We start from the raw sequence: 26,363 nt of genomic DNA, 5'->3' as shown, positions 1-26,363 counted from the left end.
CCGTCTGGCACCAACAACCATGCCATGTTCAAAGTCACTTAAATCTCCTTTCTTCCCTATTCTGATGCTCGGTTTGAACTGCAGCAGATCGTCTTGACCATGTCTACATGCCTAAATGCATTGAGTTGCTGCCATGTGATTGGCCGATTAGAAATTTACATTAATGAGCTGTTGGACAGGTGTACTAATAAAGTGGCCATTGATTGTGTAATAAAATTGTGAAAAGCACAAAAAAACTGGAAAATGGAAGAATTAAAAAAAGTTCAAAATATGTCCAAAAAAAAAAAATAAATACTATAGTATCTCAATGATAATAAAATAACAATGATAACATGTTGGTAAACTAAATGATCACTAAGTAGCATCTAGACGGGTTTGAAATGATATGTTTTAACATTTTTAAACAATTTATTCGCATTCGTACATTATTAAAGTGCTGCTTGAATTGATTTTATCGTGGTATTTTAATGTAAACCATGATTACCCTGTTAAGAGCGGTCTCTGAATCGTGTGTGTCCTCTTCTGACCATCATGTGCGTCACTGACAGTTGTGTTATTGTATTAATATCCAGCTGAAACATCAAGCATCAAACGCTGCTTCACAAGGCTACAGTAAACCACTGATTGAACAGAAATGAATGAGGAAACAGTTAAATCTACAGCGAGCCCCATCTGTCTGCTGGAGGAAACTGATCCAGCTCTCCAACCTCTGAATACTGACGCTCTCCCAGAAGATACGCCAGCTTATAGCGCAGACGCACACGCTCCTGAAACACACACACACATGTTACTAATATTTAGTTGATCTCTGCATGAATTTAAAAGTTTAAATGATTATTATGCTAAAACACATTGTTAATCTTAAAGTACAATGAAATCAAAACTAGCCATACTGATTTTGTTAGCTTACAGTGCAAGTTTTGTAGTAAACAATTCATCTGTGCATGACATTAGGAGGAACGAAATTGTCTGCGCTTGTAATCTTTAATTGAAATCTGAAACTGCACATCTCTAGTAACTTCACTTAAAAGCCCCTTTAACACAGTGATACCAGTAAATATACGGAAAATTCCCAGAATTCAAGGTAAATTCAAAAAAGCAATGTTCACACAGGCAAAGACGTTCTGGAATATTTCCAGAAAATACCGTTCACACATTCATTCCAAAATACCAGTAAATTCTGACATCATTAAGCAGAAATGGCCTCCAAATGGCTGCGCTTGTGTTTGTAAACACAGAAGGGGTCGGGCTTTTGTTGATGGTTTCAATTTTATTTAAAGCTTTAGCATTCATGCAGCTGCTTTGTCCCAGCAACATTCAAAAGCAGACACACTTGACTACATTACACATTCTGTGGGTAATAAGTATTGACAACAACTTCATTGAAAACATATGGAGGAACACTTTTGCATGTTGAGATGTACATAATGTGTGTGTGTGTGCTGGCGCTCACTGGAGCACTTCACATGCACACGCGTCAAGCAACTAAAGCAGAGATTGAAGGTAAACTCACAGCGGTTTATCATAAGCATTTTATCGATCATTGTTAATATTTCTTATTCCGGGAAATTACTGGTAACTTCTGGTTAATCTGGAAAATTGCCGGATCAAATCTACCGGTATTTTTCAAAAGGGCCCGTTCACACATAATCCCTTTCCAGAAAATTGCCGATAATTTGCCCGGAAAGGCCTGTAAATGTGAAAGGGGCTAAAGTCTGAGCGTTTACATTTTTAAACAAAATTGGAAATCATATTTATTCCCGCTAATTTGTATTAATAGTGAAAATAACAAAATTATAATTAACAATATGTCAGAAGACGTTTTATATTTTCAATTTAAATTTGTACATTTTTAATTAGTTAATTCTCCTTAATTGAAATGACACCATATGTTAAAAAACTTTTATATTATTTTACATTTATTAATTAGATTTTTACCTTGTATTCTATATGTTATGAGCACCAAATGTCCCCAGAAGTACATCTTGACCTTGTGGGGACATTTTTAGTCCTCACGAGGAAAACGGCTTATAAACCACACAGAATAAAGTGTGTGCGTACATACAGTGCATCCGGAAAGTATTCATAGCGCTTCACTTTTCCCACATTTTTTTATGTTACAGCCTTATTCCAAAATGGATTAAATTTATTTATTTCCTCAACATTCTACACACAACACCCTATAATGACAATGTCGCAAGTACATCAGTATTCACAGCCTTTGCTCAATACTTTGCTGATTCACCTTTGGCAGAAATTACAGCCTCGAGTCTGTTTGAATATGATGCCACAAGCTTGGCACACCTGTCTTTGGGAATTTTTGCCCATTCCTCTTTGCAGTACATCTTAAGCTCTATCAGGTTGGATGGGAAGCAACAGTGTACAGCCATTTTCAGATCTCTCCAGAGATGCTCAAAAGGATTTAGGTCTGGGCTCTAGCTGGGCCACTCAAGGACATTCACCGAGTTGTTGTGAAGCCACTCTGATATTTTGGCGGTGTGCTTTGGGTCATTGTCCTGCTGGAAGATGAACCGTCGCCCCAGTCTGAGGTCAAGAGCACTCTGAAGCAGGTTTTCATTCAGGATGTCTCTGTACATTGCTGCATTCATCTTTCCCTCTATCCTGACTAGTCTTCCAGTTCCTGCTGCTAAAAAACATCCCCACAGCATGATGCTGCCACCACCATGCTTCACTGCAGGGATGGTATTATCCTGGTGATGAGCGCTGCCTGGTTTTCTCCAAATGTAACGCCTGGCATTCACTCCAAACAGTTCAGTTTTAGTCTCATCAGACCAGAGGATTTAGTTTCTTGTCCTTCAGATGCCTTTTGGCAAATTCCAGGCGGGGAGTGGCTTCCGTCTGGCCACTCTACCATACAGGCCTGATTGGTGGATTGCTGCACAGATGGTTGTCCTTCTGTAAGGTTCTCCTCTCTCTACAGAAGAACACTGGAGCTCAGACAGAGTGACCATCGGGTTATTGATCACCTCCCTAAGGCCCTTCTACCCCGATCACTCAGCTTAGATGGCCGGCCAGCTCTAGGAAAAGTCCTGGTGGTTCCAAACATCTTCCACTTACGAATTATGGAGGCCACTGTGCTCATTAAAACTTTCAGAGCAGCAGAAATATTTCTGTAACCTTCCCCAGCCTTGTGCCTCAAGACAATCCTGTCTCGGAGGTCTCCAGACAACTCCTTTGTCTTCATGCTTGGTTTGTGCTTTGACATGCACTGTCAACCCTGGGACCTTATATAGACAGGTGTACGCCTTTTCAAATCATGTCCAATCAACTGAATTGAGCACAGGTGAACTCCAATGAAGCTGCTGAAACATCTCAAGAATGATCAGTGGAAACAGAATGTACCTGAGCTCAATTTAGAGCTTTACGCCAAAGGCTGTAAATACTGATGTACATCTGATTTATCAGGTTTTTTATTTTTAATAAATTTGCAACAATTTCAAAAACTCTTTTCACATTGTCATTATGGGGGATTGTGTGTAGAATGTTAAGGAAATAAATTAATATAATCCATTTAGGAATAAGGCTGTAACATAAAAAAATGTGGAAAACGTAAAGCGCTATCAATACTTTCCGGATGCACTGTATGTGTGTGTGTCTATGCGTGTGTGAGTGTATGTGGGTACATATGTGTGCGTGCGCTCACCTTCAGCGGGTTAGCGAGCAACATGACCTGAGTGATGGATGCGGGGGGCAGGATGGGGTTAAAGGGAGAGATCTCTGTGCCAGACGGAGGCTGAAGCTTCACTCGCATTGACTGACACAAACACAACAGCACAGGTCAAAGGTCAAGCACAGGTCAAACTCAAAACAGCAATCAGAATGTACAGTGTCACGTTTTAGGGTCCCCTTGTATCATTTCCATTGTGTTCTGTGCTATTTGCATGTATTGTGAGAAAATGCCGGCGTTTTCTTTGTGCGGATTTGCAAACCAATGAAGTTCGTTTCTTAATTTGCTGATGTGTTTTTATTGTATGTATCTTCTTAAATTGAAGCACGTTAACCTCTCTCAGCCACCGTAGATCTGTGATGGAGGTGTGGGGCTTATAGATAGGTCACTTGACTCAAGTGAATCATTCAGAATCTGACTCTGTGTGAATGTGTGTTGCAGCGGCAGGCGATTTACCTTGGGCACGGCTGCTTGCAGAACTACATTCCTCACAGGCAGCGGTGCCGTGTTGAGCAGCGACACCACCATGACCAGGACATCTGATCGACCCGGCGGACAGTCCATCGCAAAGTGCAGGAGAACACGAACTCCATCCTTATCATACATCGTCACAGGTAAGACTTTACCTGCACAAATTACACAACAACATCATCAGACACTCCAGCAACATCTTCCAGAATCATAAAAAAACAATATGTGTATTCATTCATTTTCTTTTCGGCTTAGTCTCTTTATTAATCTGGGGTCACCACAGCGGAATGAACCGCCAACTTATCCAGCATATGTTTTTATGCAGCGGATGCCCTTCCAGCTGCAACCCATCTCTGGGAAGCATTCATACACACTCATTCACACTCATACACTACAAACAATTAGCCTACCCAATTCACCTGTACCTCATGTCTTTGGACTGTTGGGCAAACCGGAGCACACGGAGGAAACCCACGCAAACACAGGGAGAACATGCAAACTCCCAATATGTGTATATCAGATTTATTAGAAATATATAGTATTTACAGTAAATATTATAATAAATATACTTGATAAGCAAAGTAAAAAATATTATAATACATAATAATTATTTGTTTTTGAAATAAACAATATATATTTTCTTTTAAAAAATATGAATACTTCTGAAAAGTATTTTTCAATAAATTGGTTTAATAATTATATTATACTACATATCAGTATATATATATCAGTGTATATATACTACAATAAATATATTAACTACAATCAGCTATACAAATAGTAATAACAATAATAATAATGAAATTGAAACATTGAAGAAAATCTCCATCAAAGTTGTCCAAAATAAGCAATGCACGTAACCAGGGGCGTTGCTAGACATAAAGCTCTACCGGGGCACGTACCCCCTTCCCCCATATATATATATATATACACACACACACACACACACACATACATACATATGTATATTATATTTATTATGAATAAAATGATTCTTATTATTATACAATTATTCTTCTAAATAGTCTTAAATGTAACTGGAAAACAATGTTAAGACAACTGGAGTGATGCTAAGATCATTTAAGAATTACTTTTGCATAAATATTCATTTTATTTGAATGAAACTCTATAGACAATTCAATAAAATACAAAAAAAAAAAAAGATGTTATAGGATTATCTGTTGTAGACTTGACACATGGCAGATAATTAGGTTTGTTAAGTCTTACCTCTCTGACTCGTCATCCCCCCTTTTTGCTTCATACAAATAAATCTATCAGGATGCATGCTTAGTAAGATCACCGTCACGTTGTTTAAACTTTAGTTTTGTCCACTTGCAAAACAAAAAAGGCTGTTACGCTGGTTTTACAACGCATGAGTGGCGCGTAACAACCAGGTAGCCTGCTTTTTTGGCGCGCATGTTTACTACCGGGACTCTCAGAAGAAGAGCAGCGCGTGCGAGATGAGCGCGTGCCAGAGGCGCACGTGTTCTCTGCGCACACGCAGAGATGCGTCAGTTTGCTTTTTGATTAAACACACTGCCCTCACCAGCGTTGGTTCGGTTGCACATAGAGAATAACGTCATTATTTCGGAATTACCACTCTTAATAAATACACTTGCATATGAAGTAAATCATATCTCAATCCATTTACTGGGGCACTGGAGATTTTTACTGGGGCACGTGCCCCAGTGAATTGGGTCTAGCGACGCCCCTGCACATAACTAATCCAAACGTCAGTTTTAATATATTTATGGTAGGACATTTACTAAACGTCTTCATTGAACATGATCTTTACTTAATAACCTCCTGATTATTGGCATTAAATAAATCTTTATTTTTGAACCATAAAATGTATTTTTGACCGCCAATAAAATACCTCTGCACACATTTATATTTTTTTAACAACATGGTGTCCGCAGGATTTTAAAAGGTATTAAAAGTTGATAAACAGATGTAGAGAAATTTAAGGCCCTTTAAGAGTATTAAAAAGTCTTAAATGCTATTTTGTAAGGTATTAAATTTTATATGATTTTTGATTGTGCAGTGTATGGTTGTATGCTAAAGTTTGCCTGAATTAAATCTGCGAATATCAGGATTCTGTGTAGTTTATGAAATCAATGAAATCCTGCTAGATTTGACATCATGCTGCTTTGTTTACTGCAGTAATCAAGACAACACCATTATTTCTGCAGTTCTATATGCGCCAACCTGCAGAATTAGCTAGATTTAATAGATTTGTATTCAGCATAAGAATAATGTTTTAGTTTTGGATTAGTTTCTTACATTAATATTTAGTAAAAATACTTTGTTAAAATCTCACCAGTGTTTCCAGTTGAAACCTAAAGTGGTTATAAGGTCTTAATGTATGGAAAGAGTCTTAAAAAAGGTCTTAAAAGGTATTGAATTTCACTCTCTGATTTCTGCATTTACTCTAAATAAAGACACTTTAAGCCAATAATGTTATATATTAATTCAATTTATTTTTTGTTTGAATCATGACATTATTTTTAGCCATGAATGTTTTTTGAGTCACACCTCATAAGGAAATAATACACGTAAAAAGAAATAAATAATATATATCCTTAAGGAATTATTTTTTTTGATTGTCTACAAAACACAATTATACAATGACTTGACTAATCACCCTAACTTTAACCTAGTTAAGTCTTTAAATGTCACTTTAAGCTGTATAGAAGTGTCTTGAAAAATATCTAGTCAAATATTATTTACTGTCATCATGAAAAAGATAAAATAAATCCGTTATCAGAGATGAGTTATTAAAACTATTATGTTAGTCTATACAAAATAAACTTGTCAAACATTTTGTCTTTAAAACACTGTGAATGAGTGAAAACCTCAGCAGGTATTCTGGCTCTGATTGGCTGTTGTCATTTCTTGTCTCGACTCCCATCACTAGTGTTTATTTTCAGCGTTGAGTCACTCCAGTCAATAACAGAACAGCAACTACTGGGGGGCGGGGTTAAAGATAGTAAGGCCCTATCAGATTGGTCGAACTTAGATAAACAAACAATCTGCGATAGGTATCTTGCATATACAGTGTTCCCTCGCTATAACGCGGTTCACCTTTCGCAGTCTCAGTTTTTTTTGTGCAATTTTACATGCTTCTGCATCCTGATTGGCTGTAGACCACTGTCAATCAATCTCCTCCGTGTCTGCTATACAGTACAGAATGCGTTCAGCTTGCCAAATTGACATAATTATTAGATCGCTAGGAGTGTGAGTGTGAGCAAGGATGCAAAAAGGGTTGTGACTTTCAGCAGGAAGACAATCGTAAAGGTGGTCACAAACCGTATGCGCCGTGTCACGCAGCGCCATGCAAACATAGGTTTATATAAGGGTATACACACCAGCACTGCAAGTCGGCGGCTGTCTGCGGAGCCCAGCTACGACTCAGGAGACTGTTCATATTTCTACCATGCCACAGCGCACCATCTGAATAATTTCATTTTAAATAACATGCGAATGTGCGCGTCTGATGTGTGTTACTTCCAACTGTCCTACTTTGTGGATTTTGCCTATTGCGGGCTCTTTTTAGAAAGTAAATCAACGAGGGACCAATGTACTATTATTGAGATAACAATAGTTTTGCGATATATTGTGCAGCTGAAGTGGCCACCTCAAGATTGGCTAGTGGTTGGTCACTCACTGGGTCTGATGGCCTCCAGCGGGACGTGCAGGTTGGTTAGGCTGGGCTCAGAGCTGCGGGCCGGGCTGCTCTGCAGAGAGTGAGAGGGAGACGAGAAGGGCTGAAAGAAAGGGCTCCCTGGAGCTGATCCGCCCGTCACAGCCTGAGCCCGGGAGACAGCCGGAGATCCGGACAGTGGTGCACTCACAAACGGGTTAGAGGAGGACAAAGGAGCTGCCGAGCACATCACTGCTGCAGACTGACCAAACGCTCCTCCAGCGATGCCACTCGCTCCACAAACACTGCACACACACAACACACTTATATTTATGGATAGGCTACTTTCATTTAAAGTACTCATGATATCAAAACTAACCATTATTGATTTTGTTAGCTCACATAGCTAGTTTTGTGGTGAACAATTCATCTGTGCATGTCATTAAGGAAAATATGTTGTCCTTTCCAAAAATTCCACTTTCCTGTTTTTCCAATTAAATTCTCAGATTAGGTCTGTCAGAGATAATGGGCGTGGCTAACACTTAACCACGCCCCTCCAGCTGTCAGTTTAGACAACAAACAGAAATGGTGAAGAGGAGGAGTCTGTTAGGTTGTAATAACTCTTCCTTAACCCTTTTCCAGATCTTTCTCAATGAAATGCCTACTTTACTACATCCAATCAGCTCGCAGTAGAAAAAAAACAAGCCACACCCACTGGTTTCTCATTTAATATTCCATTTTTCTAGGAACTGCATCACGATATGAAAAAAACGTTTGTAGCTTCCGGTCCGTGCGGACTTTAAAGGTGCAATATTTAGGATTGGCCTAGAGGCTGAACTAGGTATTGTGGTCAAAATTCAAAAAGCCATTGAAATTGTGACCGATTTGGTTGCATATGCGGCCGAAATTTCATCTACGCGACCTCAAAATATATTTTGGAGCATTTGTGCGAGTGCATAAAATTGTTGCTGTGCAACCAGTTTTCACAGCAGAATGTTCAGAATGCATCTTTGCACCTAAAAACGTCAAACGCAGCGCTCGGGAATACTTTAAAACTGTTGACATGTTAACTTGCTGCAGTAAACAAAGCACGTAATGCTTGCCCCGCCTTCAAGCTCTTGTGATTGGCCCACTGCACCAGAACTGAAAGTGAATGGATTGGTTAAAAACTAAAAACTTCTTCTAAAAAGTTTTTATAGGAGGCTAAAAACTCATCTTTTTAAGACTGCATTTTTAGATTCTTGATTATTCTGTGTATTTTATTGCATGTTTGATTTCTCTGTTGTTGTAGCGATTTGGATCTTAGAAATATCAGCTGTCAATCACTCAGTCAATGCCTTCCCTCAGATGACAGGGAGCTGCAGCCATGAAAATGTAAAGATCCGGATACGAGAGAATGAAAATAACACTGACAGATTTTGTTTTAGAAACCACCTAAAGTTACAAATAATGGCACATCTGAATAGTGATCATGTGGGGAATGTTAATCCCCCATTTACACTTTTCCAAGAGTGGATAAAAGACTTTCATTGGGTTAAAGTCCGCTATGATAATGACAAAAGGCATTCACCGTAAAGTCTGTGGAGCCGCTTGTAGGTACCAACGACTACATTTTGGCTGGTGTGCCTACATTTGTGAAGTGATGCAAAAAGGTTGATTTTGAGCCCTGCTGAAGATTAAGCTTTACACGGTAAGCTGCTCAGCTAATGTTTTCAATCGTAATGTTTATATTATTTGCTAATTAAAAACCACCTGATGTGGATTTTTAGAACTCTGAATCTGCGTCTCATTTCGGAGGCTGCTGCCGTCTTCTAGTGGTTCCCTTTTTCAGCCGCGTCCACATACAATAAAGCAGCCTTCATGACTAAAATGAAATATAATTGGGTGAAAGGGCAGTGGGCGGAGTTACAGAGCTTAAAGACAGGCATTCCGTCATGGAACGCACATTCTCAAAGCAGAATAACTGACTTTAGAATTGTTTCTCAGATAAATATGTTCGCTTAGCATGTTAAATATCTGCAAACATTACAACAAAACTACAATTCTGAGCAGTTTCAAGCACTTTATCTAAAATTATACAAGCAATTTTCAAATCTTGAAAACACTGGACTAAACTTCGACCTTCAAACTGGACTAAACTTCAAGCATTTTCCAGGATTTCCAGCTCCCATACAAACCCTTTATAATAACCTTGTCATACAGTTAAATACTGAGCATCAGATATCAAACGCTCTACTTGTGCAGTGTCCATCTGAGATATCTCAGAGTGAAAGTTTACCTCTTTTCACCTCCAAAGTCCAGCACGGAGAGCTCCTGCAGGCCCTGAGCGTGTGTGAGTGTGTGTGAGGGCGGCGCAGGAGTGTGTGTTGATGGAAAGACGGCGCTCGGGGCTGAGATGCTCCCGAACAGGTCCAGGCCCGGATCAGGAGCCTGACGGCCAAATTCAGAATTAATACTGAGGATTATTATTAATATTCGGCATACGCTCTGAAGATCTGGAGTTTAGTGTGTGCTACCTGTAGAGACGTCCACTGAGCGGATAAATCATCCAGCTTTGGTCTGTTTGGCACAGAGGGAGAATCGTTCAGTCCTGAGAATAAAACAATAATATATTGCATTTAATTAGTGCAATTATTTTAAAAAATGCATCAACTAATACTTAATTTTATTATTAATAAAATATTTTCATTATTCATAAAAAAAATAATAAAAATTATGTTTTTTATTTTTATTAATAATGATTATTATAAGAAAGGAAATGCATGATTAATATGAAGGTTATGTTTATATTATTGTTTATAATATTATTAATAATAATAATAATAAATAATAATTTATTCATTCATTTTCCTTCAGCTTAGTCCATTATTTAAAAGGGGTTGCCCTGATATTTATCAGCGGACTGAACCACCTAATTATAATAATAATCAAATCTATTATTTTACAAATTATTATTTAATAATAATTTTTTTTATGAATAATAATAAAAATAATAATTTTAATTCCATGCAACTATAGTTTTCTTATTAAAAATGATGATTATAATTTTTAAAAAAGCTGCAAGATTTATATTATGGTTATGATTATTATTATTCATATTAAAAACAATACGATTATTGTTATTATTTACAATATAATAGTATTATTATTATTATACATTATATATTTACTGTAAAATACTTTTAAATCTATTAAAATCAATTAAAATGGTTATTTGATTTAAAAATATATACAAAGTATTTAATAATACAAAATAATAACAACTGTTTATCAAAAATCACAATTTTAAATATATTATTAATAATATATGATTATTATTATTCATACATTCATTTTTTTTCGGCTTAATCAGGGGTCGCACAGCGAAATGAACCACCAACTTATCCAGCATATGTTTTACGCTGCGGATGCCCTTCCAGCTGCAACCCATTACTGGGAAACACCCATACATTCACTACAGCCAATTTTAGCTTACCCAATTCACCTATAGAACATGTCTCTGGATTTGAGGGTGAAACCAGAGCACCCAGAGGAAACCTGTGCGAACACTGGGAAATGCCACACAGAAATGACCCAGCCGAGGCTCGAACCAGCAACCTTCTTGCTGTGAGGCGATCGTGCTAACCACTGCGCCACCGTGATCGCCCATTATTATTATTATTATTATTGCTATAAATAAAACAACAACAGCACCAATATTAAATAATCTTATTTTTAATTACAGTTTTACCTTTTTATTAACTGGTAACCGTTTTCAAAACTTTTTTATGTGTTTTTTACAAACCAGTAACATGTATTATTTTAATATTATAATTTTCAAATCGTATGAAGTCCCCTTCATCATGAAGAGCCCATTGAAGTGGTCAGATTTGAGCACGCTTTGGTGAAACTCTTTAATTCGTCAGACATGATCATTTCCATACTAAAGTCCCTTTCAGAGCTGGACTTACACCATTACTAATATTGAAGCTATCCGCTTGTGAAGTCGTGACATTTCCGGGTCCAAAGCCGCTACTCATTTGAATTGAGAAAATATTCGTTTGTGACCACTTTTTAATCCTATCACACATTAAAGTGAATCTTATATAAAATCATGGTGTACACATCGGTCTCTGGACTTGCTGAAAATGAATCACTTTCTGGCTATCGGACACACTTTCAGGCATAGATGTATAGATCGAGAGCATGGTTTTCGAAAGTATTACATCACTTTGTAAACGTTCATTATTACCATCTGTTGAGTCTCCTCATTCAGTTTGATTGAGCGCTTGGACCCGGAAGCCCCACGTGACGTCACACTTAACAAGCGGATAAGAAAACCCCGTCAGTTTTACCGAGAGACAGGAGCTCGTCGTCCAGCAGGGAGAGAGAGCTCTGATGCTCTGCTGCTTTGTGATTGGGGCTGCTCGTCTGACTGCCATGAGCACCGGCCAATCGTCGAGGAGGAGGCGGCAATACAGGGATGGAGGAGGCCTTCTGATTGGCTAAGGAGATCTGAGGAGCTGGAGCTGGAGGAGGAGGTGAAGGAGGAGAGGAAGGTTCATCCAGTCCAGCCAGATCAATGAGTGTGCCTGTGCCGGTCTCACATGCTGGAGAAAAAACATTAGGAACATCAAAAACAACGGCGTTATCAGACGAGGGAGGATATATAGCTCTGTTTACACCTGCTTTTAAAGGTCCCGTGAAATTAAAATAAAGTTTTTTAGATGATAGTAACCGTATTGTTGGGTTTTTAGGATATCTATAAGCTAGTGCGCACCAAAACAGTGATAAAATTCATGTTTAGAAGATATAAAACCAATAGAAAGAGTATAGTTTGTTAATTCCGCCTAAATTGAGCAATGATTTTAGTCATGTCACTTCAGTTTCTCTTCAGATCTTCTGACCAATCAAATGCTCCGTAGTAGTAGTATATCTGACATGCCCCACCCCCTTCTTCTCATTAGCATTTCATCTGATTAACAACTCTCACTGGCAGAGCTGTGCTAAAACAAAACTCTATTGCTGTTGTTTTTTTAAAGGGGAGAAGCTACTCTATGCCCTGCCCTCTCTTCATGTCTCAGTTAAGATTACATCAAACATCGAATACTGAAATGCACGTCAAAGCACTTTACAGGAGCTTTAAGAATATTAATGTCCTGTTCACACAAGTGGACAATGCTAATGCTTTGAGCTTGTCTCGACCACTTCCACAGGTAGTCGAAAACACATTTGACTGGATTGCTTTCTGCAATACGGATATCACAGCCGCCTTTCCCTGCATGACAAGTGACAGACCTGAAGTCATTCAGTTGCAATGGAGAGTAGTCTGGGAGCTTGTTGGAGTTCCGATCATCTCGGATCCGATTTGAGCTGCAGATCCGTTACAATATTTGAACTGCTGCAACTAGACCGTATGCCACCAGCTGACTGGATGTGATGTACTCCAGTGTTGTCCAATCATATTCGTGTGTGCAAGATGAGAATTATTAGTAGGCTAGTTTTATTTGCTAATATTTGTAACTTTTTGAATCAGAAAAAAAAGTCTATATTATAATCGGTCTATGAATTGGTAGTGTTCATTCATCCAAACAAGGTGAACGTAAACGCATTTCAGACAACGTGAGAATCAGCTTCTCTAGCATGGTGTACGACAAAACTGAAAACTCTAATAAAGACTGCCACAAGGGGGCATATTCTGACAGTTGTGTGCAGTGAAAAGGCGGCTTAACCCTTGAATATTCCAAAAGAAAAACAAAGAACAATACAGCAACAACTTAAAATGCTTGGTAATTAACCCTCGCATTGTCTGATATAAATACAGCAACAACCTCAAACATCCTGGCAGTAGTAGCTTTAGCTTTAGTAGAGTAGTAGAGTAGCTTAACTGAATATTAGTTTACAATTTATGAGCATGGCTTCACGGTGGCGCAGTGGGTAGGACGTTCGCCTCACAGCAAGAAGGTCGCTGGTTCGAGTCTCGGTTGGGTCAGGTGGCGTTTCAGTGTGGCGTTTGCATGTTCTCCCTGTGTTGGTGTGGGTTTCCTCCGCGTGCTCCGGTTTCCCCCAGAAGTCCAAAGACATGCGGTACAGGTGAATTGGGTAGGCTAAATTGACCGTAGTGTATGAGTGTGTATGGGTGTTTCCCAGTGATGGGTTGCAGCTGGAAGGGCATCCGCTGCGTAAAACATATGCTAGATAAGTTGGTGGTTCATTCCACTGTGGTGACCCCAGATTAATAAAGCTACTAAGCTGAAGAGAAAATGAATGAATTTATGAGCATGAATGTAATTGAATGGAAACGGCAGCTATCACTCCTGCTGCAAAACAAAGTGCTGAACGCTGAGAGTGTGTGTTAGAATCAAGATAAGAGAATATTCTGATGAACCTACATGGTAATATCAGGTGTAAACAGAGTAAGCCTGAGCTGTACTTTATAGATCACCTTCATCAGCAGCCGGTCTGAGCTCTTCAGCCTCACCGTCGTCCGCCTGTCCTTCAACGATTCGCTTATAGCAGCTGATCACTCTGGACAGATCATCGTTTGCCTTAAGAATGTCTCCTGCAGAACAAATAATAAACAGCAGTTCATACGCACCATCCTCCATCATAATATGCAGTAGATAATGGTGTTTTTTTTACCCAGGCTGGAGTCGTTGTCCTCAGCTTCAGTGGCCAGTTTGAAGGCGGTGCGTCTGAGTTTATCACAGCGCTCGTACAGCTCCTACACACACGCACGCGCACACACACACAAACATCAGTGCTGTTTTCATTATAGAAGCTCTAATCATAGGAAGATAAAGATACTGTACTGTTAAAGATACTGTACAGCACAGTAAATCAGACACTAAACAGATATTAACATTAACCTCAAACACGCTCATTTAAATTTGGCTATTTATAGACACATAGATACACACCATCTCCCATATATAAACCTTTATTTGCAAACATTTCAATAATGATTTAATAAAGTACCAGTCAAGCACTTACTGAATGCTGGATATACTGAAAAATAAGTCTATAAGTTCACTTGCAAAAAAGCTGTTTTTTTGTGGTCATGGTAGTAGTTGCTGAGGTTACTTTGTTGGTCACGTTAAAGTAAATAGCATAGAGAATTACTGTGATTGTCGGTCTTTTACAGCCAATTTGTAGCTGCATTCTTGTCTTAAATTTGTTCATCTTCTAGTCATTTTTGCTGGAATTAGCACTTCCCTGTTTTGAGATATCTTTGAGAAATTAAAGGGCACCTAGGTTACCCCATTTTTCATATTTAATATAAGTCTTTTGTGTCCCCAGAATGTGTCTGTAAAGTTTCAGCTCAAAACACCCATCAGATTGTTGATTATAGCTGTTTGAAGTGTCTATATTATTGCTGGAAAAAAGTTGTTGCTGTTTTTTTGTACTGGCCCTTTAAGGCTAGTCCTCCCCGCCCACCGTTCCCACGTGCCTGTCAGCAATCGCCGCCCTCGGCTGCCTGAGGAAGCAGATCTCACGTAACGTGAGAAATACTACAGTAAGAACTTTAACAATCACTATTTGATGCAGTTTTTGTGGATTTGCAACAATGAGTCACACACAATATCATTACAAAGTTCACACACACACACAGCGAGGACACAGACACATACACACACACACACACACACATAGTGCAGACAGACACAGAAAAAGAGAGACAGCGCGTTAAGCTTTGCAAGCTGTGCTGATGAAGTAAAGCTAAGCTAAATCGCTGTAATTCATTACACACGTGCTCTGTTTTAAAACATTTTAAACATGTAAAACTCACTCTTGATCACGTTTGATGATGATTGATGACTCTAGCGAACTGAACACACTTTTATTCCCGGTTGCTTTGCGCACATCCTCTCTTGTTGATATGATTATACACGTGACTACCGGACATGTTAATGCGCGCAGCTGTCAATCAATATGTGGGCGGGGGGACCGCACTCCTACGTAAAGTTGCGGTCAATCTGAAAACCGCTCCAATTGGTCACCGTTTTTATGTTGCCAAATTGAAAAAAAAGGACTGGGTGTGTTTATTTCACCCCAATATGACAGTTTATACACCATACTTACACATATGTCTGTCCAAACAGCTTAAAAAGTAGATTTTTCACCATCGGTGCCCTTTAAGTTATATTATTAAATAACCATTATGTTACATTACATTTTCCTCCAGTTTATTACACTAATAAACATATTTGCAAATATATGACTTTTTAATGTTGATTTTCACAAAATCCATTTAATGATGTTATGATTTTTAATACTCTACAGAAACCCTGGTTAATAACAAACAACTCATTCAGTTTGGAGCTGGTAAACAGAAGTTGCTGGGCTAAGTTCAGAATGACATAAAACAGAACATATTCTGTTCTATTCTATGATAAACCCCACACTGTCCTGCCAGTGTATACTATTGTTATGCCGCAAAAACCAAACTAAACAAACGTTAAGATTTCTAAATGGTTAAATTTGATCTAGGTGGTGATCAGCTTGAAAATCAGTCACTAGTGCCAAGTCCCCAACATTCTAAAAAAAAATGTTGGGTTGTTGTAACCCAATGTTGGGTCATATACGATTAAACCCAGCAACTGGGTCATTTAAATTTAATAAAAACAAAAATTAGGCCAAGTGTTAGGTTTGTCCATTCTGTATTTGACTCTACATTTGGTTGCAATGACCCAGCATTTAAAAACAAATGAGTTTATTATACTTGCTATAACTGATGGGTTATTACCAGTGATGGGAATAACGATGCTATAAATAAAAGGCGTTACTAATGACGATACTTATCAAATATATATATACTTATTAGTAATCAAATGAATTACCGTTTCCCCCGTTACAATGTTGCCGTTACTGACAGTAAAATACAATTACTGTAATTGAGAACCCTGAAGAACCCTGAATAACACTTATGCCCAGAAAAAAAGAGTCTGTGTCGGTGACGAGTAATTCTAATCTAATCAAGCGCTCCACGTCATCACATGAGGCCACAAAATTAGTGGCTACACAGGAGATAACGTGAGCTCTGCTACCAAAGGAGGAGAAGAAGCCACGACGTCAAAGCAAATAAAACAACATTTTACTACACCGCAAACACTTATTACTCAGAATTAAACTAAATAATATCTAGATATATAGTTGAGGACATGCTGCGGTCGTCTCTCACATTGTCCCACAACAACATTAAAGGGCACAGAGTTTACATCTTTTTTATGATGTAATATTAATATTATGGTTCTTCTGAGTGTGCCAGTTTAGGTTCAGTTTAAAACACAATTCAGATTGTTTTATTATAATGTGTTAAAAAGTGTCATGTTGGGGGCGTGTCCACAGTTCGCTGATTTAGGGGTGTGTTGCTTCACATGTAAATTCGTTTTGGCTTCCCGCCCAACGTAACAAGGGGGTGGGGCCATGAGCTCACCCGCTCTGACAGGCAGACTAAGAGAAGCAGAAGTGAGAGGATCAGCAATCAGTCGTACATGTACGACTCAGACACAGACCAAGCAGAGAGTACAAATCATATGTGTCTTTGTACAGTTTTACAGCCAACTGTGTGCTAGTTTCAAGTGCCGAGCTTGTCCACAGAAACTAATAACCACGCACACTGAATTAACTTTGACTGAGGCACCGGATGCGCCGCTCGAAGCCGCGACACGGCACACCAGACACTCTCTGTGGCGCACCAGAAACATGAAGTGTCCTGAATCGTTGCGCCACGCAGTTTTGAATTCTAAACAGGTTTCTGCAGGTCCGCGGCGCCCAGCCGTCGACTTGAGTGTACCCTGATAGAAACCGATGCTTAGAATTCTAAAACGCATGCTAGTTAAGATCACAGGGAGCTTCTGGGATCGCGAGAAATGCAAACGGCTGAAGTATAAGGTAGACTCAATGAGAAGTACACATGTTTGCAAACCTACCTAAAGATACAACCAATAATTCCGATTAGAGCGATAATGTGGAGAATATTGATCTTGTGTTGAGCCCAATGAGCCTTGCATCTAAAAATAGAGCTAGCGTGTTCCTTTAGTGATATCGCTTTGACTCACGCTGAAAATGGCGGACGTGAATCAACAAACTGAGGATATGATGACGCGCCTGTCAATCAATATTGGTGGGCGGGGGGACCGCACTCCTACGTAAAGTTGCGGTCGGTCTGAAAACCGCTCCAATTGGTCCAGCGTTTTTTATGTTGTTAAATTGAAAAAAAAAGCACTGGGTGTGTTTATATCACCCCAATATGACGGTCTATACACCATACATGCACATATGTCTGTCCAAACAGCTTGAAAAGTAGATTTTTTACCATAGGTGCCCTTTAAAATAGCGTGGATTAGTGTAAAATGATTTATATTTATCCTATAGTCATTTGACAAATTAGATTTTATTTTAAAGTAACGCAATAGTTACTTTCCCTGGTAATCAGTTACTTATATAATTATGTAACTCAGTTACGATTTGTGAGAAGTAACTAGTAACCACAACTAATTACTATTTTAACACTGGTTATCACTCTAGGATGCGTATTTATATTAATACACATTATTAGTAGTCTAAATAAAAATCACATGGCCTAAATTAAATCTGTTTCTTCTGAAAACTTGTATTAATTCACATAATGAGCATTTTGAAGTGCTGAAGAGTTTTAGTGAAGTAGATTTTCACTGCAGGAGCACTGATGATGAATGAAGTTTTTGGAAAGACATGAAGTCGAGTACATGACGACAAAAGTCTTGCACACTTTAGAAACTCTACACTTATATCGGTCTAGTCATTTACAGCTCATGTATGAGTGATGTTTGTGTGCTCTCACCTTGATGAGCTCGCGGTCGGCGTCTGACGATCGCTCTCTGTCGTATTGACTCAGCATTTCAGTCAGGAGCTTGACGTTGTTGTTCACTTCCTCCAGCGTGTTGATACGCTTGGTCAGTTTGTGCACGCGGGCGTCATCCTTAACATCATTAACAGCACACACTCAGACTTCACAATTAATCTAAATCACAGTCCACTTTCAGCTGCAAATCATTCAAATGCATGATTTGAGGAAGAATTGTTGACAGTCCATTGATTTATTAGAAAAATAGTGCACACCCAAGCTGGTCAAGAGACTGGTGTGAATAATTCTACTTATACTCTGGTTCCCACACCTAAAGAAACGGTTCAGATGTAATATTTGAGATATTTGTCCGGTTTTTGTTCTCAATCTGCTCCTGTGTGTAGCACTAGTTTCTCACACATCTCCTCCAAAGCATTCTGTTGTGTTTTGATGTGATTTTTAACTGTGAAATAACTGAAATCAATACAGCGTAGTGATATGAAGCTGTAATGCCCTCAAAACTTGCCGGAACTACTTCATCTGTGCATTTATCTGACAATTACGGCACACTTTAGGGCTTATTCACACCGAATGTGTCCTTGCTTCTAAAACGAGTGATGTGGCGCTCAGGAATGGGGTTTAAAAAGCGAAGCGTGAGGTCCACGTGACGCAATATTATGAATGTGATGTAATAACGACAATAACGGACTCATTAGAAAGAGGAAAACAAGATGTGTTATGATGAGCACTTGAGGATACATCCCATAAATAAAACGGTTGTCATGCCAACTTTCTACTACAAACAGAAACTCATGGTGACATGGTGGCTCAGTGGTTAGCACTGTCATCTCACAGCAAGAAGGTCGCTGGTTCGACCCTCGGCTAGGCCAGTGTGGAGTTTGCATGTTCTCCCCGTGTCGGCATGGGTTTTCTCCAGGTGCTCTGGTTTCCTCCACAGTATGCACTATAGGGGGGTTGAATAGACTAAATTAGCCATAGTGTATGAGTGTGAATGAGTGTATGGGTGTTTCCCAGTACTGGGTTGCAGCTGAAAGGACACCCACTGTGTAAATATGTAATATGCTAGTTGGCGGTTCATTCCGCTGTGGTGACCCCTGATGAAAAAAGGGACTAAGCCGAAGGAATGAATGCATGAATGGCAAGAGTTGCCCCGCCTCTGAGCTTTTCTGATTGGTCCACTGCTTTTGGAGCTGACTGTGATGAGCAGTGTGTGAAAGTTCAACTTGACAAGGCATATAAAAAATCCTGCGCTCACATGCGCGGCACTTTAAAAGATGTAAGACACAAGTGTAAGTCACACACGTCCATCCAGCGCAGTTTTACATTAAAAAAACTATAGAAAAGAAGCACTTTGAGAAGGGGAAATGCGTTCTGGGTGAACAGCCCCTTAGATTGCTCATCAGCCAATCAGAATCAAGCATTCAACAGCACTGTTGTATAATTAACAATTAATTCATGATTTTAGTATTATCCCTTTTATTTACCCAGATTAAATTAAATATTTTAATTACCTTTAAACTTTGGTTTTCATTGACAGTGAAAGATTCATTAGTATCAAAATAAACTGCTGTTTTAAGCTGAATAGGAACAGAAGCTCCTCGTCCACCTCTAAATGTCAGAAGAACATCAGAATTAAACTGTGTGAACTCTCACCTCTTTCACCATGTTTTTGATGAGCCTGTTGGCCTCCTGAAGATCCTCAGGGTTTTTGCTCCTCAGAAGTTCAGCCAGCAACTGATATTATCAGAACAATCAGAAAAACGAAACGTCATGTCTGTGGATTCATATGCAGAAATCACATATTCTTTTAAACAACTGAATTCAACTTCACCTTCCCCATGTCCTCATTGTCAAACACTGGGTTTTTGGGTCGTGCCGGAGGAGACGGGATCAGGGTTTTGTCCACTGTCAGCTCTGGGTCTGATTTCACCAGTCCTGAAACAAAAAAAACACAAGTTATATTACTCAGAAAGCAGCTCATTTATTTCTGACCCCAGAATGTGTGTGTGTGTGTGTGTGTGTGTGTGTGTGTGTGTGTACTGGTTTTGGTGGTTTACAAGGATACAAATTTGTACAAAAACATGGGTGTGACCTAGGTACAGTATATGTAAGTGTGTGTGTGTTTGTATGTACTCTGTGTGTGTGTGTGTGTGTGTGTGTGTGTGTGTGTGTGTGTGTGTGTGTTTATTCACTACTATGCGCAGACGACTTGACTGAGTGTTTTAATATTGTCACACAAAAAATGGTTGTATCCATTCATGGTTGTATCTACTGCTTGTACTGTGAAACATCATGGGCTCCTTATGATTATTTGGATGTTGTGTTGCTTTAATTAGTATTAGTCATTCCAAATAAAATTAATCAAATGTGTGTGTGTGTGTGTGTGTGTGTATGTGTGTGTGTGCGTGCATGCGTGAAATCTCACCCTGTCTCTTGAGCGTCTGGTATGCCTCTGCTATCTTGGCCTCATTGGGGAACGCCACCGTCCAGCTGTACAACATCTCTATTATCTTATTTTTCACTTTTTCTGAAATGTTGTTCCCCATGTACTGAAACCCACACACACACAATAATTTTAACATGTCATATTAAACATTTAGTTCTGCAACTTGCGCATGAATATATCAGCAAATCCCAATGATTTTCAAAGTGTTCATGAACGGAGAAATCAAAATTCCCCTAATCGTTTGACATATAAGAGCTGATATTACTATAGTACTATAAAAACATTGGATAAGTTTACAAACAAATACAACACAACCTGTCTTAGTCATGACAACTTGACGTTATCAAGACAACATAACTTGTCATAAATCTGCCATAAACATGATTTTCATGAGGCCATTATAATTGTGTAAAGAATTATATTTCAGTATCATTCATATATTTTTGTTTATTTTTTATTATTAAAATGTCATTAAATATTAATGACTTTTAATGAGGAATTTTAATTACAAATTCAGTTTGTTACACTGAAAAAAAGTAATCAGAAAAATATTCATGACGATTATAATGGCCTCATGATGATCATGTTTATGACAGATTTATGACAAGTTGATGTCATGACAAACAATGTCACCTTTCCATTTAAAATGACACTTAATAAGTTAGAAGCATGCATGAAATCTCCTTTATATTCATGACATGTCATCAAAAGTGTGAAGTGAAAACTCTCTTCAATTAAAGTGCTAACAGACTTAATTATAAAAAAATAAAAATGTAATAACAGGAAAACCACTAACCATAGGTGAAACCACTTTGATCAGCTCATTTAAAAATCTATATCTGGCAATTTCTTTGTGAAATCTTCGGCCGCAGTTCTTCATACAGGCCTCCAGAACCTGCAGATACACACATCATGTCATATGTGAGGAAACTCATAGTAAAGCTGTCATGCTGGTCGACCATTAAAGAAACACTCCACCTTTTTGGAAATATGCTCATTTTACAGCTCTCCTAGAGTTAGAGAGTACCATCTTTTAATATATTCAGACAACCTCCTGAACTGGCGGGAACACTTTTAGCTTAGCTTAGCATAAATCATTGAATCAGCCTAAGCTGAACTACCGTGAGTTCCGGCGGTGCATCAAGAATCCTAATTCATCTATACGCCATTTCACCACATGGGCTCAGGGCTACTGCAGCAAACCTTTGTCAAGTACCACAATACATTGTTACACACACAAATGCCAGTTAAAACTGTACTGTGCCAAAAGGAAGCCCTATGTTAACAGTGTCCTAAAGCACCATAGACTTCTCTGGGCTCGGAAGCATTTGGAATGGACCATCACACAGACATGTACTGTGGTCAGATGAATCAGTATTTCAGGTATTTATTTAGGGGAAATGGATGCCGTGTGCTCCGGACCAAAGAAGAAAAGGATCATCCAGACTGTTACCAGCAACAAGACCAAAAGCCAGAACTTGCACTTCTGTGATGCACCATTAATGCTGAAAAGTACACAAAGGTTTTGGAGCACAACATGCTGCCTTCTTTTCCAGGCCCATGCATATTTTAACAAGACAAAGCAAAACCACATTCTGCACACATTATAAAGTCCTGGCTGCAGAGAAAGAGGATATAGGTACTTGACTGGCCTGCCTGCAGTCCCGACCTATCTCCAATAGAGAATGTGTGGCGCATTTTGAAGCGCAAAATGTGACAACAAAGACCCCAACGGTTTGCAGGAAGAATGGGACAAAATCACACCTTAAACACTTCATCACTTGATGTCTTCAGTCCCTAAACGTCTTTTAAGTGTTTTATTACAATATCACACAGTAAACAAATACCATAGTAAATATGTACTGAATCATCTCTCACAGATGTGACCATGGTTACAAGAAGAGCTCCCGAGCAAGAAGGTGGTGTCATTGGTTAAACCAGGGATGGGCAAACTCCATCCTGGAGGGCCGGTGTCCCTGCATAGTTTTGCACCAACCCTAATCAAACACACCTGCTTGTAGCTTTCTAGTGATCTTGAAGACACTAATTAGGGTGTTCAGGTGTGTTTGATTAGTGTTGGAGCAAAACTCTGCAGGGACACCAGCCCTCGAGGATCGAGTTTGCCCATGCCTGGGTTAAACAGACAGAATGTAATATAAATGCTCTGCTTTAGTCATGGTACAACAGCAAAGTCTCTTGATTATTATGCCAAAATGAAAGTACAGTTCATAGCCATATCGGCAGAGAATAGCAAGTTTTCTTCTTCTGTTGGTCTTAGTATATAATTTAACAACAGAAGAGTCAAATTATTACAGAGGAGGAAAATTATATCTGATCGAGATGCTAATGGTCTAATCAGATTCAGTTAATTATGCTAAGCTAAGCTAAAAGTGCTCACGCCAGATCTGGAGATTGGCTGACTGGATTCAAAAATGGTAAAACTTTACTATTTAACTCTAGGGGAGCTGTAAAATTAGCATATTTTAACAACAACAACAAAAAGTGAAGTGTTTCTTTAAAACACCCCTTACCGTCAAAGCCTGAAGGGCTTCCCATTCTTGAGCGCAGAACTTGTGAACCAGGAGTCTCACAGCTATCTGAGGACTACAAACACACAGTCAGAGGAGAATCTGGAGTCTTGTGTAGTAGTTAAATCATGAATGCTCACCCTTCCAGCTCCTTATTGATCTGGTCACAGAACCCGATTATATATTCCCAGTCCTCCTGCCTGTTGGTTGGGTGTGTGGCTTTGTCTGTGGATGACAAACACAGTCGTGAGGGCCAAACAATCGGCCCTGTTGAGCTCTGTATCTGCGAAACACTGGCACTGTATTGCGAGGGCCAATCACAGGGATGCATATCAATATTACACTCAGCAATAACGACAATATGGCAGAAATAAAGAACATTTCTAGGATATGTTTGATAATATATAGATCTATAATTATTCATGCACCATTGTACATGCATGGTATGCACAATGATCTATTAGAAAAAAATACTATGGTAAATACTATAGTGTTTTTTGAACTATACCATAATGAAATACTTGTAATCGGTAGTGGTGATTGTATTGTTGCTATGACAAAACAACAACTGTAGAAATTAAACTTTTGTGGTTATTCTATTGTTGCTATGGCAAAACAACAACTGTAGTAATTAATTTGCTGTGGTGATTCTATTGTTGCTATGGTAACACAACAACTATAGAATTAATCTGTTGTGGTGATTCTATTGTTGCTATGGCAAAACAACAACTGTAGTAATTAATTTGCTGTGGTGATTTTATTGTTGCTATGGTAACACAACAACTATAGAATTAATCTGTTGTGGTGATTCTATTGTTGCTATGGCAAAACAACAACTGTAGAATTAATCTGTTGTGGTGATTCTACTGTTGCTATGGCAAAACAACAACTGTAGAAATTAATCTGTTGTGATGATTCTATTGTTGCTATGGTAAAACAACTGTAGCAGTCAATCTGTAGAGGTGATTCTATTGTTGCTATAGCAAAACAACAACTGTAACAACAACTGTAGCAGTTAATCTGTTTTAGTGATTCTATTGTAGCCATGGTAACACAACAACTGTAGAAATTGATGTTTTTGGTGATTCTATAGTTGCTATGGCAAAACAACAAACTGTTGTGCTAATTCTTTTGTTGTTATGGCAAAACAACAACTGTAGTAATTAATCTATTTTGGTGATACTACTGTTGCTATGACAAAACTACAACTGTAGATATTAATCTGTTGTGATGATTCTATTGTTGCTAAAGCAAAACAACAACTGTAGCAGTTAATCTGTTGTGGTGATTCTATTGTAGCCATGGTAACACACCTGTAGTAATTAATCTATTGTGGTGATACTGCTGTTGCTATAGTAATACAGCAACTGTAAAAATTAATCTGTTGTGATAAATCTATTGTTGCTATGGCAAAATAACAACTGTAGACATTGATCTGCTGTGGTGATTCTATTGTTGCTATAGCAAAACAACTATAGTAATTAATTTCTAGTGGAGATTCTGTTGTTGCTATGGCAAAACAATTACACTGTTGTGGTGATTATTTTGTTGTTATGGCGAAACAACAACTGTAGAAATTGATCTGCTGTGGTGATTCTATTGTTGCTATGGCAAAACAACAACAGTAGAAATTAATCTGTAGTGGTGATTATGTTGTTGCTATGGCAAAACAACAACTGTAGAAATTAATCTGTTGTGATGATTCTATTGTTTCTATGGCAAAACAACAAAAAAAACTAAAGTATACCACAGTATTTAGAACAGTACTGTATAACACTAGCGTACTGTACTATAGTGAATAGTACAGTATGTTGGAGCATTTATCAACAGTGTTGTAAATACTAATATGTTGAATACACTTCACTTTAGTATGATTAAAAAATACAGTATTACTATAAATTACTATAGATGTATATAAATGTAGAGAGCATGTCTGAAAATCATTTATATGTATTTTAATATTGCTCTATTTGACACCTCAAATTAAATGGTCAGTAAAATGTTTATTTAGTCATTTATTAATAATCTCTGCTGTAAATTAGTTAGGTAAACTCATCCTACATGAAGATAAACACAGACTTTGAACTTTAATCTCAACTCAGCGCATGGCCAGATCTATCAATCTCTGATTTTATAAACCATACTATAGAAAAGGCTTGGCTCGTGAATATTAATCAGGCGTGGCGTTCGTACACTGGCTATATCTGATTGGCTGGAAGGCAGACGCTTGCAAGTGGGCGCTGGCGAATTAACGGATCCTACTATGCTGAAGGCTTCGCTAGGTATTATATATGCGTCATGATTGGACGCCCCGAGAAGGTTACCAGGCAACGTCAATATGAGGCAATTCATTTTCATGAGCGGACCTTCGTTATAGTATGATTTAAAATAACGCTGAAAAAGCAGAACAAGCCAGTCAGACGGGTCGGAATTGATGCATGCGATGTAAACATTACACATTCATATTATTTCAATGTATCATGAAATGCAAATGATAACAATGCACGTACTGAGCCAGGACTCGAGTGATTCTCCCTCCGGAAACGCCATGATCCTCATTTAAAGCTCTGACTCCATAAATCCACACATTTCCCCCTTAAACACCTCAGACATTCGTCAGATTAGACTGACTATAATTGAAACGAACATCCTCGGTTCCATCCGAGCCTGTATGCGGCGACAAAATACTGCTGTGTTTATTTTATCAAATGAATAGTGTGTCAGCCGGCAGTATCATCAGATGCCTGTGTGGAGGTCCT

At 38.6% G+C, this 26,363-nt stretch overlaps 1 protein-coding gene across 2 annotated transcripts; it reads right to left on the bottom strand.

Annotated features, from left to right (window-relative positions):
* Nucleotides 1–408: 408 nt before the first annotated feature.
* Nucleotides 409–26,363, bottom strand: gga3b (golgi associated, gamma adaptin ear containing, ARF binding protein 3b). 2 transcript variants are annotated; one of them, XM_056452924.1, is made up of 18 exons: nt 26,115–26,363; nt 23,745–23,829; nt 23,608–23,680; nt 21,873–21,971; nt 21,056–21,179; nt 20,462–20,565; nt 20,284–20,364; nt 19,463–19,573; nt 18,607–18,744; nt 14,424–14,505; nt 14,227–14,343; nt 12,137–12,391; nt 10,319–10,392; nt 10,081–10,232; nt 7,827–8,107; nt 4,145–4,314; nt 3,665–3,775; nt 409–767 (listed from the first exon to the last, which is right to left on the bottom strand). In XM_056452924.1, the coding sequence occupies exons 1-18, from the start codon at nt 26,161–26,163 to the stop codon at nt 657–659; spliced, it is 2,217 nt and encodes a 738-aa protein (XP_056308899.1). In that variant the 5' UTR covers nt 26,164–26,363; the 3' UTR covers nt 409–656. The 2 variants fall into 2 exon arrangements, with proteins under 2 accessions (XP_056308899.1, XP_056308900.1); XM_056452925.1 differs by lacking the exon at nt 19,463–19,573.

Source organism: Danio aesculapii, chromosome 3 (assembly GCF_903798145.1).
Source record: "Danio aesculapii chromosome 3, fDanAes4.1, whole genome shotgun sequence".
NCBI lineage: Eukaryota > Metazoa > Chordata > Actinopteri > Cypriniformes > Danionidae > Danio > Danio aesculapii.
Note: the sequence above shows the minus strand (reverse complement) of the source record. Positions and strands in the feature narration are given on the sequence as shown.

What these genes read in the sequence shown, in the direction of transcription:
- gga3b (XM_056452924.1), bottom strand. Translation starts at nt 26,163, where the DNA reads ATGAGGATCATGGCGTTTCCGGAGGGAGAATCACTCGAGTCCTGGCTC. An exon ending in GAACCAGCGACCTTCTTGCT is followed by an intron (nt 18,745 to 19,462) that starts GTGAGATGACAG and finishes AATGATGTTAAG; the next exon opens with GATGACGCCCGCGTGCACAA. An exon ending in GGACAACGACTCCAGCCTGG is followed by an intron (nt 14,344 to 14,423) that starts GTAAAAAAAACA and finishes TTTGTTCTGCAG; the next exon opens with GAGACATTCTTAAGGCAAAC.